At 41.7% G+C, this 15,648-nt stretch overlaps 1 protein-coding gene across 7 annotated transcripts in view; it reads left to right on the top strand.

Moving 5' to 3' along the window:
- The first annotated feature begins 3,281 nt into the window (after positions 1-3,281).
- Positions 3,282-15,648, top strand: part of arhgap12b (Rho GTPase activating protein 12b) — a 72,065-nt gene continuing 59,698 nt past the window's right edge. For all 7 annotated transcript variants that reach the window (XM_055230037.1, XM_055230040.1, XM_055230036.1 and 4 more), the window contains exons 1-2: positions 3,282-3,484; positions 12,489-13,406. In XM_055230037.1, coding sequence (XP_055086012.1) covers positions 12,567-13,406 — 840 coding nt within the window. In that variant the 5' untranslated portion in view covers positions 3,282-3,484; positions 12,489-12,566. The remainder of the gene's footprint in view (positions 3,485-12,488; positions 13,407-15,648) is intronic.

Raw genomic sequence — 15,648 nt, 5'->3', positions numbered from 1 at the left:
CCTTGTTTGCTATATTGCAAAAATGTCTCTAGTCGACTACTGCCCTAGTAAACAAGTACCATTTAAACCCCCAGTCTGATGCTCCTGTTCGAAGATACTCACAGCAAAAAAATATCAATATCAGAACTGAAAAGCTGGATTGGTGAATCTTTATTGAAAATGTTCTAAAGTTGCTGAAGTTTTAGCAAATGTACCCAACCAGTTCTTTTTTTTATCTTTCTAACTTCACTCCAGACCTGTGGGTTATGTAACTCCATGCTTATTGGATAACTTTGTCTTATTTTTTGGAGCCAAAGGCACTACAAAAGTCACATTTATTCAGATATAAAGCTGGGTGTGTTAGTGAGCACCATCTGAATCCAAAGACAATACAGTGATATACATGTACTGTTCACTTCAAATCAAATATCATGATCTTTTTTCCATTTACTCAGTGTGATAACCATGCTCCAACCAAATACATGTTTTACCAAAAAGAATCAATAATATTTTTACACATTATGTACGTGTACTGTACATGAACTTCTATTGCAGATAATAAAATAAACAAAACTGCTAAAACAGGGTACAGTCTTTGTGTCATTGTGTAATGAGCACTGACATAACTTCTCATCCTGACACTGTTTTGCCTGCAGTGGGCGCCAGAGAGCATGTTTGACATGCATCTATGGGGGGGTCCTTGTAATAACTGGGCATGAGGAGGGCCACTGCACAGAAAATCATCAAATACAGACATGCACTTTAGTACTCTTGAAATCACCTGCAGCCCATCAGTGTTCAGGGCAGATTCTGGTAGTGGCTCAAATTTTTGATACTAAACTGTGTACTGTGTTAATAGTATTGTCTACTGTGCCTAGTCCGTTTTTGTAATTTTAGTGCAAACTAGGTAAATTTGCAGCTTTGTGTATAAAAATGTGTGTGTCCTAACTCCCGGGCCTCTGCCATTTCAGGTATTTGGTGACATCACACAGGACTGCCCTGAGTACAGCCAGGTGTTTCTGATTACAAACACCAGGCTGTAGGGGTGGAGTTTGAAGTGTAGATACCTGTTAGACCAGGGGTGGGCAAACTTTTTGACACATGGGCCACAATGGCCTCATAGTACAAATTTATTTTCCAAATACATGACCTAAATATTAGTAAAAATTTAACAAAGTAACAACAAGTAACAAGTAAAAGTAACAAACAAATAGAAAATACCAAAAAAATACAAAGTACTTGTACTAGTACTATTACAATTATATGGCTAGAATTTTACTCAAATACAAGTACAGGTTTAGAAATCTACTCCAAAAAGTACAATTACCCCAAAACTCAGTAACTTGTGATTTCAGTAACTTAACCACCCCTGTTGAAAGGTCTCAGATTTAAAAAATAAGGGGACATTTTAGTTTTGGAATATAACATTGTCTTAGTAGAATGATTTTGGACATCAATATAATTTAAATAAAAAAATACTGTAGTAACCGGGTCTATAGCTATGCTCCCCCGTACCACTATTCTCCATTTTGTATAGACAGAGGAGCAGGGGCCTCAGGGAACATAGGGCTGACCCCGTAATAACCTAAAGTCTACTGTGGTTCTCAAACTTTTCATGCTAAGTACCACCTAAAAAAATACGTGACCACCAGATCTAAAATATGGCGACACACTTAGTGTAGTTCTAAAGAAGGATTATTCCAAAGGAGGACAGAAACGTGGATGAAATTACAGTAACTTTATCTTTAGCAAATATTTGAACTGCAAAGTACTACCGAAAGGAGCCTGTTTACATGTTCTCCCTGTGTCTGGGTGGGTTTCCTTCAGGCACTCCAGTTTCCCCCATCAACCCAAATTACACATAATAGGTAAAATCCTCCAGCTAAGGTGGTCCTAACCAAGACTAGCAACAACAAAATCTGAAGACGGGTCCCCCGAGCACTGTGCTGTGGTGCTCACTGCTCCTGAGGAAATGCCCCAGTAGCATTGTAGCATGGGAGGACACATTTCTCTATGGGGACAAAAAAGTGAACCTTAACCTTAACAAGCTTGTGTACATACCACAGGTTGAGAAACACTGTCCTACTATATGCAAAGATATTTAAGCTTACTAATGGATCACCAACACAGAAATTAGACCAGGTACTCCAGGCAAAAAATAGAAAAAGGTTGGGAACTCAGCTCTAGACAAATCTGAGCCCGGTCTGCTCACAGCATCATTATACTTTGATGCACTCACCTATGGAGAATGTCCCTGTAATCTTCTCTTTGCACCACCAGAGGTCGCCTTAATATTGCCATGTTGTTGTAGGGCTATAGAATATTCATAAAGTAGCTAACGCTTGTCTAAAGTCAAACTGTTTCATTTTATGTTTTCACACTCACAATAGAATACTTAGGCCTACATAGACCTGTGCAGTGAGGCCTCAGACCCCAGACCATCCATAATCAATCATTCATGACTTCACTGTCACTGATAAACTGAACAAAGACACATCGCCCCTAAACAAAGGAATATCAATTATATATATTCAGATTTGTGAAGATTTGTGCACCAGAGAGGGTGGAGGCACAGAGAGGGTGGAGGCACAGAGAGGGTAGAGGCACAGAGAGGGTAGAGGCACAGAGAGGTGGGGGGACAGAGAGGATGGAAGCAGCACTGGTCACTGCACCGGTCACTGCGCGGTCCGGTGCCGTGGTGCTCCGGTGGCCCCCTGTGCTCCGGTGCCGTGGTGCAGGTTGGCGGTGACAGACAGACGGGCGGGGCGATGCGCACGCTGCAGCTCTGTGCACGTCTGAGCACGGTGACCATGGTGACCAGCCCCCAGAAGAGACCGGAAGAGAGACGAGCTGACCTTTCGAAATAAAACCCAGAGAGCAGATTGGTGCATGCACACATTAGAATGAACATGTTGAACCCTCTGCAGTCTGCATAGATACTTACTTATACAATCTTTAAATTCAACACTAAATAAGAGAAAAAGACCCACTAAACTCACTCTTATTAAAGTTATGCTTGTTTCACCCAGAGATATTTTTATATGAAGTAGTTGATATTACTGGTAAGTGTCTACATAGGTTTACAAACTATGTGCTGAACATCACTGCATTCAAGGCTTAAACTGATGAGCTAAACGTTAGACCCATTCATAAAAGTTAAACCCATTCATACCTTGATCTGTTATGCCAAAAACAAAAGAGAAAAACTAAGGCGAAATCTAAATCTTGACGTCTAAACTCTGACTTTATTTTGTAATGCGGACAGTACCGGAAGTAGCGCGCGCCGTATCTCTCGACGCATTGACGTAGAGAGCGCGTGAGGCGGGGGAATGCGAACACGAGCCCCGACGCCACACACCACCACACTACACCACACTACACCATCCAGCAGCCAGCGCACTGAGCACACAGAGACAGCACGCACAAGAGATCTGGATCCAACTTTCCACGGATTATTTCTGCGCTCTCACCCGGGGACAGACGACGGAGGAGCGGGCTTGTTCATGTAAGCGTGGATGTTTTGGCGCAGGTCGTGTCCGTAGTTGCGCGCACGGCTATTGGCTTGAGTTACTTTGTTGCTATGCACGGGGAACCTGCAGTGCTTTTGTCCGCTCTCTGGAATTTCGCCCATTTTAGAGTCAGATGCTGGGGGAAAAATAAAAAAAATGATGTTATTTTTTGCTGCGTTTGACCGTATTTGGATCTCCACGTGACTGCATCCACCTCCGCGCAGGCAGCGGGGTGTTTCGGTTGACGTGCCCGCCTTGGGGTGCGCTCCCTCCGGGCATGGACGTTCCGTCGTTGCCCTTCCCTTGATCCCAGTGGAAGTCCCGTGGCTCTTTGTTGTAGTCTGGGTGGATTAAAGCGGGTAAAGGGAAGTTATGTGGTTGTTTGACCCTGGTTCTGATTGTTTACTCTGTTCAAGGTAGGGTGAAATGTCTGGGAAGTTGTCTTTGTTGTGTGCAGACTTCAGAGATTATGCATAGGCCAGTTTTTATGATAATCTTTATAGAAATGGGCAGATTCATAATAATAATTTTTCTAAGATGTTTACTGTGAAGTGCAGAAGAAACACTGGATTAGAAATTCTACACCAGAATTTAAAACCAATAGCCAGCACAAAACCAGGACTAACCCACTATCAACCCTCCAATCTCAACTAGGTTAGTGTAGATAGTCTAAACCAGAGCTAAATTTGTGTCAGACCAGGACTAAACCAGTACCAGACCTGGGCTAAAATATATGGATATTGTGGATTATTTAAACCAGACCATGACTACAGCAGGACTATTCGATTGTCTAACCAAGAACTGGATCAGTAGGCTGCTAGACCAGGACTAGTATCAAATCAGCTCCAAATCTGCACTGGACCAGGACTAAACCAGTACCAGAACTAAAGCAGTACCAGACCTAGACTGAAGCAGGGCTATTGAAGATTATTTAAACAGTACCAACCAGGGCAGGACAATTTGATTGTCAAACCAAGAGCTGAATCAGTTGGCTACTAGACATGCACTAAAGAGGTAACAGATCAGGACTAAATCTGTACCTGACCAGGACTAAACCAGTGCCACACCAGGATTAAAGCATTACCAGAATTGGACTAAACAAAAACCAGACAAAAACTAAACCAGCACTAAATCTTGAGCTAAAGCAGGACTAAGTCAGTGCTAAACCAGATTTAAACCAGGACTAATCCCCCAGACCACAATAACAAGACAAACTAGTTACCCATTCACATTTTTTCTGAATAGTGTTGATTCTGCAGTAACTTCATTGTGCTGTGTTGCTGTCTTCATTAGAACTCCTACGCCCCCCCCACCCCTTTCCCATACCCGCTTGGGCCACTAACTGGGATAAATGCACTCACTCCGAGTCCTTAGACTGGTTTTAAAGTACACAATTTGTGCCGTGGAGCCCATTAGATAACATATATAGCTGTCGTTTGAGGAGCAGTGGGTTTCATAGTATGGACGGTGCACAGCTCACATCTGTTTTGAATGAGGCTTGGGGGGAGAGGGGGGACAAAGGCACTATGTCGCTGCAGATGGGCGCACTCAAAAGCCCCCCAATGGTTCCCCCAGTGGTCCCCCCTTATGGTATTTGTCTTAGTTTCAGTTTTAGCCGAGCCCTTGCCCCCACCTCCCCATCAGCCTGGAGCCTACTTGGTTTTATTCATATGGGCGGGACAGGCGTAGGGCTTTGATTGCTGCTAATTTGCAATTGACTGTGTTGTGAAATGTAGGAGTTTGAAGCAACAGTTAGGTTAGATCTAGTCTCTAATTAGTGATGGTTTCTTAAAGAGAGGGGCATTTTGGAGCTTTCTACCCTGCTATAACGTTGTTCCCTCATCAAAAACATGCCTCAAGATGTTTTAGATGTCATCCATTTTTGAGTAGCAATCTCTCCCGGGCCCTATTCAAATCGTTCTTACGGTTAGCAGTATGAGCCTGTGCAAAGTTTAGCACACAAACCTATGTCACAAAAATTCTTCATGAATGTAAAATTTATGATATAAAACTATACATTTCAACTTGACAAACTTGATGGAATGTGCAGTAGTTTCATTAGTAGGATGCATGCTGATTGTGTTGTGATGTTGCTCTAAAGGGGGACACAGAGAGAAAACGCAGGGCAGACTATTCCCATATTTGTGCTTTGGTTTGAATGTACCACTGTATGGCATTAAAGCATTAAACTTATATTTATTTAGAAAACAGGCATTTAAAAATCTTGAAAACATGCATTCATGCTCTCCAAATCTAACTTGTAACTTGGCTTAATGGCATATTGTGGAACTTTTAAGGCAAAGCATTAACATTTCCATGGAGACAAGGTGGTGGACCCTCCACTAGAAAGTTACATAATTAACCTTTAAATAGGAACAAATTATACATTCATCCTAAAATCAGGATCTGATATTGTTTTTTCAGAGCTCTGTTATGAATGTGTTAGTTCTTAGCATGTGTTGGGAGCATGGTGAGATCTGTGACCTGTCACAACCTGTCCAAATAGCATGGATTTATATAGGAGCAGATGGCAAGGTTGTGTTTCTTCTGTTGCATCAAATTGAGATTTAGTATTGGTGTATTGTGAATAATATTTGTTAGGGCCATTTTCCCATTTTTGAATTCCTATTTAAAAAAATGAAAATCAAATGTTGTACACAGACCCTGTAGGCCTTTAGTTATTTAGTCGATTAATCAGCCAATGGTGTTTTACAGGAGAAAGGAGTTAAGTGAGTTAGATATTTTTTGGTATTAAACTCATGATTCACAAGTTTTATCTGTCTTTATATAAAATCACAGTTTCCTAGCACTTTTTTCTGCATAAATAGTTATTTTTGTGTGCAGCTGTCTTGTGAGTGCAGTTTGGCTCACACCCCCTTTTTAGTCGACTAATTGTTCAAGAGGACAAGGATTTCTCGTCATCTAAAGACCTAATGCAGTGGTGCAGTAGAGCCGCGTACACCCTGTTGCTGGTTGGTTTCCTCTCGTCCAATCAGATTTTGTCTCAGTCCTCCAGTGTCTCTCCTCTGCACTGCTGCGTGGTTCTCTAACGGTCTCATCTGCTTTGGAATGTACTCTCCAGACCAGCTCCTGTGCTCCAGGTCATGGTATAGTTTTTTGATATTACTTTTTGTATTGATTGGTATCTGATTTGTGATACTTTAGCTTGTAATATATTAACTGAGATTCAAGTATCACACGAAAAGCGAATAGACTTTAAAATGTAACACAAAAGTGCAGAAACTTAACTTTACATTTCTTTGGAAGATCTCACCTTTTACAGTTTTTCTTTTTATAGCCGATAAACCCAATTTTCCATATTTAAAAACAACTATTTCTGTATTGTCTTGTAGACTTTATAAGGCTTGTCAGAAGTATTGAAAATCAAATGTTAATCAATACTAAAAGAATCATCGAAAGCAGATACTCATTTTAGCAGATATCGATACTAAAAAAAAACCTTCACAAAACAGAAATGAACCTTTCCTAAATAACTTTATAATGAACTTGAGCTGTATCAGAACAAGTATAAGACCCCACATAGCCTAGTATACGCCCATGGACCACTATAGAACCTACCTCGGTGACAGGGATTACACGGATATAAGACCATACAATACAAAAGAAAATACTGCGATTTAATGTTGAAAATATAAGAAAGAATGTTTTTATTATCATAGTGGAATCAGTATTGAGTATCAAGTAGTATTGTTTGAAATTTTAGTATAGTGAAGAATACTATGACTAAAACCCTAACTGACTAAAACGTGTTTCATTCTTGAGTCGTCGTAACTCTAACAGCAGGTACAGTGTTGACTCAGACTGGGCTGTGCTGAGGTGAGTCCTGGGGTTTTGTGGTGGATCTCATCTGGTCTGAACATGATCCAGCTTTGTCACGGTTCTGGTTTATGGAGGAGCATTCAGATGTGCGGTCTATATTTGGACTGTGAGCTGGAGCGGACCGCTGTGAGCCAGAGGTGCTTAAGTTTTATGGGCTGAGGTGAGGAGGAGAGACTTGGGTAGACTTGTTTTTAGATGTGGGTAGATGACAGTTCTACTATCAGGACATCAATGCAGTTTTATTTTTGTATAAATGTAGTAAATGCTCAAACTTGCTGTTGTTGGAATATGGTGGAAATGATTGTCTCTGCAAGGAAGTCTTTTGCTTTTGATATATTCTGACATAAAGCAGTTTTAGAATGTATCTTTACCATTTTAAAAACTTATTGCATTTTCAACTTAAAAAGATTCTGAATGGATATAGATAAGTTTTTATGCCATACTGTGGAAGCTATAGCCAAATGAAGAACATTTCCATTGAAACAAACAGAAGGAGACATTTTTCAGTGCAATGAAAACAACCTAAATTTAAAAAAAAACAACATACTTTTATTTTATTTGATTCTTTGGCTAAAAAGTAAATAACAATTATGTTTTTAAAAATACCAGTAGATGTCAGATCTGAAACCTGTCCCCCCTCCCTTCACCTGGTCTTTGTTTAGGCTCACGTGTGCTCTCTGGGCTTCCTCTGTCAGGCCAAAGCTGGCACACTATCAGACAGCAGTAAAATAGATAGCATCTAGTTGTGATATGTGAGAATACAACAGAGCCATGTTGACCAATCTAAATGGTAGCTTTTATATATCGGGACAAATTGGGCAATAATTGAAATTTTTGTTTTTTTTCTACATGCACTACTTTTAAGAGCACATAGAACGGGAAGAGAAACATACCTAGATACAATAAGAAAATGCAAAACTCCACACCACTTAAAACCGGTGGACTAACATATCCCTGTCCCTTGGTGCTCTGTCCATTATCTGCCCTCGTGTCCTTGCACCCTGCTGTCGCCTGTCCTGTGGAAGTGATCTTATCATGACATTTCTCTGATGGTATGAAAACCTGCAACACCTCTCCTCCACTGCTCTGTCTCCATCAAGCAGAGTCTCCACCCCCAAACCCCACCGCCTGTGCTCAGCCTGGGGGAGGGAGTGTCTGGTCCTGGTCTGGGCAGCGCTGGTCAGTGCAGAGTGGCCTATGATATTACACTGGCAACACTGGACTTCTGAGGCAGCATCACATCACAACTGTACATTTATGTGACAGTAGAAGCCTCTGACATCACCAAACACTGCAATGGCCAGTTTGGGGGATTTTATCTTTTATTGTTGGTGTGGTTTTGCAGTTTCCCTCTAAATAGTAGAGTGAAATTCAAATGCAGTAACTTTGTGTTGCCATCTTCTGCAGTATCTTTATAAATGTCATAACTTTTATCTTTTGTTTACATTTTTTTCTATTTTATTTTTTTCCTGAAATTTTATCTTGCACTCATAATTTACATTCAGTCCATTCAAGGCAAGGTCATGTGGCAGGGACTTTTGAACTCCTGTCTCCCCAGACACTTCTTTAAGCTTCTTTAAGCTTAAAGACATATGTGAGGAGAAGCAGCAACTCTACTCTGAGCTCCTCATGACAAAAAGGCTGAAAAAATGAATTAACCTTTTCATAGTAATACAATTTTAGACAAGTACATTTCCATTAAATGTCTTATACAGTCTCTACATTCACCCCCTTCTTTATAAGAGCATATATTTATGTTCTACTGCTGTGACGTTCTTCTAGTAGGCCCCTCTGCTGCATGGGTCCAGACATCTCAGACCGTCTCATCTATTCTGGTCCTCTCTCATTCACCCGCTGCAGTCTGTGTTTGTACATGTCTATGGCGTAACACAGCGCTGCTTATAGCTCCAGCTTCATGTTCAGAGCGCTCTCTAAAAGCACCTGCTACTATCCTCGTCACGTCCAGGAAGTTGCTCTCTCTGCGGCTATTTGTGGAACCAAACCGGGAACATGAGAGGAGGAGAGGAGGGCTAATCGGATAAATATGTCACAACAAGACTACTACATGCACAGTAGGTATAGATCAAGATCTTTGGTCAAGGAAAGAAGGTTTTCAGGGAGCACTGCAGTCACTCCCCTGCCCCTGATATGTTTTCCCAGTAGCCTTGGCCTACCCCACATATAACCTGCATTATCCTAGTTAGCTGGAAATTATATCAAAATATAAGCATACTACGCTCTTCCTGAGCCTGCGGACAAAAAGCAGGCCAGGCCACTGATCACTGTGCAAAATGGCAGTTTTTTTGCTCTTGAGATAAACATTTTTTTGCTCTTGAGATAAAAATTCAGCTGGACATACTTTACCTGCTGCTCTAAAAGTAGGCTTGGTTTGTGTTCCTGTGAGATCCGGCTGTGGTCACATGACTCTGTGGAGGAGTTGAGGACAGGTCACAGCTCTCCTCTGTCCCATTCACAAGCGCTCCTTTGTGACTGGCCCACACAGAGGAAGGCCTGACAATAGGCCCATAGCCTCTGTAAAACAGCCTCATAACACGTAGGCCCACAGCCTCTGTATTACACCTTCATAACACGTAGGCCTAGCCTCTGTAATACACCCTCATAGCACACAGGCTTATAACATCTGTAACATCCACGTAACACAGGCTCGTAACATCTTAACAGCCACATGACACATTGGCTCATAACCTCTGTAGTAGGCCTGTCATGATAATTACTAAATTGTGCTTTAAATCGTGCTTTAAAATGTGTTCATGACAGGCGTAGTCTTTAACAGCCACATAGCACATAGGCCCGTAGCCTTTGTAACAGCCACATAATACTGCATGTATATAATGTATATCATTTCATAGGACAAAATGAGCAGGAGGCAGAGTACTGGATGAAATGCTACAATATAAAAATCCTGCAGATCGTTTGTTGCCAACACAACTTGATTGGGTCGTAAGAGCTGCCTCAACAAGTGAATTACTCTTATTTCACTTATCGTTTATCTTCTTCGGTCTCTCCCTGAATAGTTTGCATTGTAGAGACTGATGCTGTTGTTATTTTAAACTGGACTTTATTATCCCCGCAGGTAAAATAGCTTTTTCCATTTGACCCATCCTTGAACTACTACCACTGGGACTACCTGTCAGGAGCAGTGCAGTGCCTGGGGACCTTTTCCATATCTGTACCTGGATCTTGCTCAGGAGTAGTGTATACCGCGATGTCTTCAAACAATAGAATGCCATTTTCAACATTAAATCCCAGTAGTTTCTTTTATATTACCATGTGGTCTTATATCTGTGTATTCCCTGAGTCCATGGGGGTATGCTATGTTGTGTGGTCTTGTACTTGTTCTAATACAGTTCAAGATCATTCTAAAGCTATTCAGGAATGGTTCATTTCTGTCCCGTGACTCTTTTTTTTAGTATCAATATTCAAATGCTGCTCAAATGAGTATCTACATTCTATACTAGTTTTAGTATCAATTAGTATCTGATTTTCGATACTTTCGACAGCCCTACTGGAATGTCTTGATCTTTTCCATAGCTGTATCTGGATCTTGCTTTGGAGTACCTAGCTGGAGGCAGGATTAACCCCTTGTGCATGTTTGTAGTGTTTAAATGCATTGATAATCCCACATTCCACATTGTAAACTCCTATAGGTAGAGTGTTGTTTTTACTAGTGGAAATGTAGACCCTGTGGAGGTACTGTAGCCAGGATGAGCGCAGCGTGTCGGGTCATGTTGTCGCTCCTTGGCCTGGTCGGGTTACCTCCGTGAATATCGATGCACTGGGATCACTTACCACAGGCCTGTGTGTGTGTCAGATTGTGTAGTTAGTGATCCCGGTGGTCAGGGGAGTAGTGGGTTAGGCTTAGGAACTGGGGTCACAGTTTAAGTGGGTTGACTATGAAGTGTTGTACGGCCATGGTTTGTTTTTCTATAATCAACTTTAAATTGTATTTGCGCCTCTTAAACCAATAATTTTGAAGATGCCTTGTTTGTAGTAAGCTTTAATTAAAAGCTTATTCAGATTGTAATTTGGGTTGCTCACCCTGACCAAAATGTTGTATGGTTACTACTGGCAGGAGCACTGTGTACAACTGCAGACAAACTGACTGAAAAAAATATGGCAAATCATTTTTTTTCCCATCAGCTGCTAGCAAATCCGTCTCAGTTTTCATAGTCATGGATTTTTGGGCACATTCTCAACTTTATTACAGCTTTTTGAGACGCAGAAGGGATGCTGGGTGGACCTCCAACACACAACCAATCAACTCTCGTCCCAAAGCGAGAATATAGCGATGCAGGGGTCAATATTTATCATGTGTATCTTTCCTCTGCACTAGTTTTCTGCAATGTGATAAGTAACTTTCCACAGCTCAAATCTTAAGCATTGCATTCTGTTGTTTATTGCAGCTCAACAATATTTAACAATATTGTACATTTAGAAAACTTTTCAATATTACCATGTATCGTCTGTATTTACTTCAGCAATATATCGCACTTCAAAATTTGTTACCGTGGCAGACCTATTTCAGAGGCAGAGTTTACCATCACGGTAACGTTAACAACAGTTGACATGCCAGCAGTGCACTTCCTGATTATCTGACAATACAAACACTTTTTAATTAGGTGCTGACAGAAGACAGCAGCCTTATTTTTACCTCAGGAAGTGAATCAAATATCTAATAAAACATATATAATAAAACAAAAAGTATTAAGTTCCTTATTCTGAAAAAATAAACTTTTCTGAGATTTATCCACATTTACCCACTTGAAATTGTATTTGGAGTGATTTGTGTACGTTTGAGCAATCTTTAATCCCTTATTTTCAAGACGCTGTTTTGCCCATCAACCCTTGTTTTCACTGCCACATCATACGCCCACTGCTCTGTACGTGCTTTGTTCTGCAATTTTGTTTTCTTAATCGGTGATACACGTAGGATTCGGCAGTGTCACATAGTCATTTTTTTCCCTAAATTACAACATGATGATCCACTGATGTCTTAGATTATAATTATTTAACAGACACAAGCACAATATGTGTCAAAGATAATTGAAGTGTCCACTTTTACCAAATAAACTTTGATCAGACAGACTATTTCTCACTCCCTCTGCCCTATTTCACTAAATGTTTGTGTTCTCTCCACAGCACAGCCATGAGGAGCCCTACCCCCCACCACTGAGCCACCCGGGTCAAAGGTCAAGTGCTGTGTGTTGGGGGGCAGACATGGCTGACCGAGAGGGGCTGCCCATCGCCCCGGGACAGGTGTACATAGAGGTGGAGTACGACTACGAGTACAAAGCCAAGGATAAGCTAGTGACCATCCGGCAGGGCGAATGCTACCTGCTGGTCAAGAAAACCAATGAGGACTGGTGGCAGGTGCGTCGGGATGAGGGCACCAAGACCTTCTACGTCCCAGCGCAGTACGTGAGGGAGGTGCGGCGAGCTCTCCTGCCCCCCCATAAACCCTCCCTGAGAGCCAAACCCTCCGTCCTGGAGATCTGCCGGGCATCAGATGAGAACCTGAACAGACCCCAGCCCGAGATGACCAGCTTTGGACGGCCGCCCCCTTCCTCCACGCCCTCGCCCTCCTCTGACCGGGTCACGCCTCCAGCCCTGCACCGCGACCCCAACCAGAATCCCAACAATCAGAGCCACAACCAGAATCCCAACCAGTCAGTCAACCTACCCAATAACCTACCCAACAACCAACCGCACAGCCAGCCCCACAGCCAGCCCCACAGCCAGCCCCACAACCAGCCCCACAACCAGCCCCACAACCAGCCCCACAACCAACCCCACAACCAGCCCCACAGCCAGCCTCTAGGCAGTCCGCAGCATTGCAAACTGGTGGCAGAGCTGGTGCTTCTTCACAATAACAATAACCACCATCTGAACACGCTGCAGAGGACGCGCTCAGACTCTCCCCCCCTCAGAGGCCCTGCCCACAGCCGCAGCCCGGACAGCGACAAGGCGGCATCGCCCAGTGACCCACCTCCACACGTCCTACGTCACGACTCTGAGTCCGGGGACGAGCTCAGCAGCAGCAGCACTGAGCACATGCAGGTAAGGACGTTTTATGAAAAATACCACCGGGTTATTTAAATGAACCTGTAGGCTGTGGTCTTACTGTTGTAAAATGTTCCTACAATCACAACTCGACTTGGGCTGCCAGTGCCTTAACCTGCAGATACAGGACACATGTGAGGCTCATTCTGCTTTCTGATTGGAGAATTGTCTTGAGAACACCAAATTATAACATAAACAATGTCCATTGTTTTTGTAACTAATAAATCAGCATCAGAATTATTATGAGTAAAAGATATATTTGATTTGAACTGAAATTTCAAATCTAAATCTTACGCACAGTTCCTTTAAAGCAAATGTGGAATGTTTTGCTGCTTTTGATATTTTGTCGTGTGACTTTGTGGCTGGGTCTGTTTTTATCATCTTTTTCCTGTAAATATTTTTAAATACTACCATCTTGTTCCTCTCTGGCTGATGCATATGGTAAAATGATTCAAATGGAAGTTCTCACTAGCAGCATTGGAAGCTAACTTTAGGAACAATAGTTTTTTCTTTTTTTTGACTAAACGATGAGTCAGGTGCTTTGGTGTGAGGGAGGAAATTGCAAACATTGGCTAGCCTAGTCATGGAATTTACTACTTGTATTAGAAGGCATATAAGGACATAAAGGATATAAAAAGTAGCCCAGTTTTTAAGGCTTCAGGTTCACAGAAATGTGTTGTAGCAGATCTATTTATGTTTCTTGTATACAGCTGATTTGGACTAGAGTGGCACTGACTGACTGTCTCTGGCATCGTATGATTATACAGTATTTTATTACGTTATTTTATTATTGCTTTTAGACGTTGACCATAAAATATTAACTTCCATATTTTTATGATAGTAGCTTACATCTGAAATGACGTGTACTTAAGGAAGTTTAATTTTAATAGTGTCTTCAAGAAAAAAATTGTCAATTATGATGTGACAATTTTACCAAAATAGCAGATTGTCCCAAGGATGAGCTCACGATTAAATTTGTATTACCATATTGCCCAGCCCTATAATGAGCCTATACAATGATGCTTGCTGCAGGTGTCTCCTGTCAGGATGCACCTGCAGCAGAGGTGGAGGTGGCAGGTGCTCATTAAAGCGGTCCTGTCAGCGCAGAGCCTCCTCTGTGTGCTCAGGACAGATGCTCTGGCTTTAACAGGGTCATTAAAACCTAAATATGCTCACAGCTCCACGGCTAATGGGCTGATGCAGTCCACAGAAAACCTCCTGCACAGACAATATATCCTCTGCAGTAACAGTATAAGGGAGTATGAAGCAGTTTAAATGAGGCTAAAAACGGTAACAAGCGTTTGCAGCTCTCAAGGGGGTAGATTATATATGCAACATTATTCATTTATGCCTAAATAAAAGAAAACACAAAACCAAGTTTATAAATTTGAGTGTCTCAGGCTCCTTTTTGATTTTTTGATGAACAATCGTAAAGTTTTTTAGACTGATGCAGATGTCTGCCATTGAAGATCCATAGTTCAAAGTTGTGTTATACATATATTGGTTAATAGTTTCATTAATATACAACATTGATATGTTGGAGAGTGGACCATGGTCTTCAGGATAAAGGCTCTGCAAGGCTGATTTGGCACACATTGAACTGAAATTGCATTTTAGGATGTTAATATTAAAGAATTATTCACCCCCCCCAGCAAGTTCTTGCATTGAAAAAATGTCATACATAAAAAAAAAAAAAAGTACTTTATGACCATAATATACAGTTATATTCTGAAACTTCCTTTTTATTTGATCCAAAGTATGCGTGTGAAATTTTTGGTGCAGTCTGGAGATGTGGAGATCTGCTCAGAAGAAAGCTCAGAGAACAGGCTTTTTGGGAGCGCTGTACCAGACATCAGGGTCCTCTCCTCCTCACTCCACTCTCCCCATGCTCTGCCCTTTGTTCCGCAGTCCTCTGCCTGCAGTGACAAAGAGAGAGAGAGAGAGAGAGGGATGGCGAGAGGGAGGAGTGAGTAGAAACTAGGTCAGTCGTGTGTCTGTCTGCAGCCGCGGGGGTCCTGTGTGTACGCACGTGTGTGTGTGCCAGAGGAAGTGAATCTCCTCTATAAGACTACATGCTAACAGGTTTCAATTCGAATTCAATTGAAATGTCACTCAAATTAGTAGTGTCATAGTCCTTTACTCGTTTAGTTGATTAATCAGTCATTAATATCTTAGTAGGGTTGTCAAAGGATGGAAAATCATATACTAATCAATACTAAAACTAGTATCGAAACTAGAT

This window comes from Periophthalmus magnuspinnatus, chromosome 20 (assembly GCF_009829125.3).
Source record: "Periophthalmus magnuspinnatus isolate fPerMag1 chromosome 20, fPerMag1.2.pri, whole genome shotgun sequence".
Taxonomy (NCBI): domain Eukaryota; kingdom Metazoa; phylum Chordata; class Actinopteri; order Gobiiformes; family Gobiidae; genus Periophthalmus; species Periophthalmus magnuspinnatus.
The sequence above is the reverse complement of the archived record's forward strand: the minus strand, read 5'-3'. Positions and strand labels throughout refer to the sequence as shown.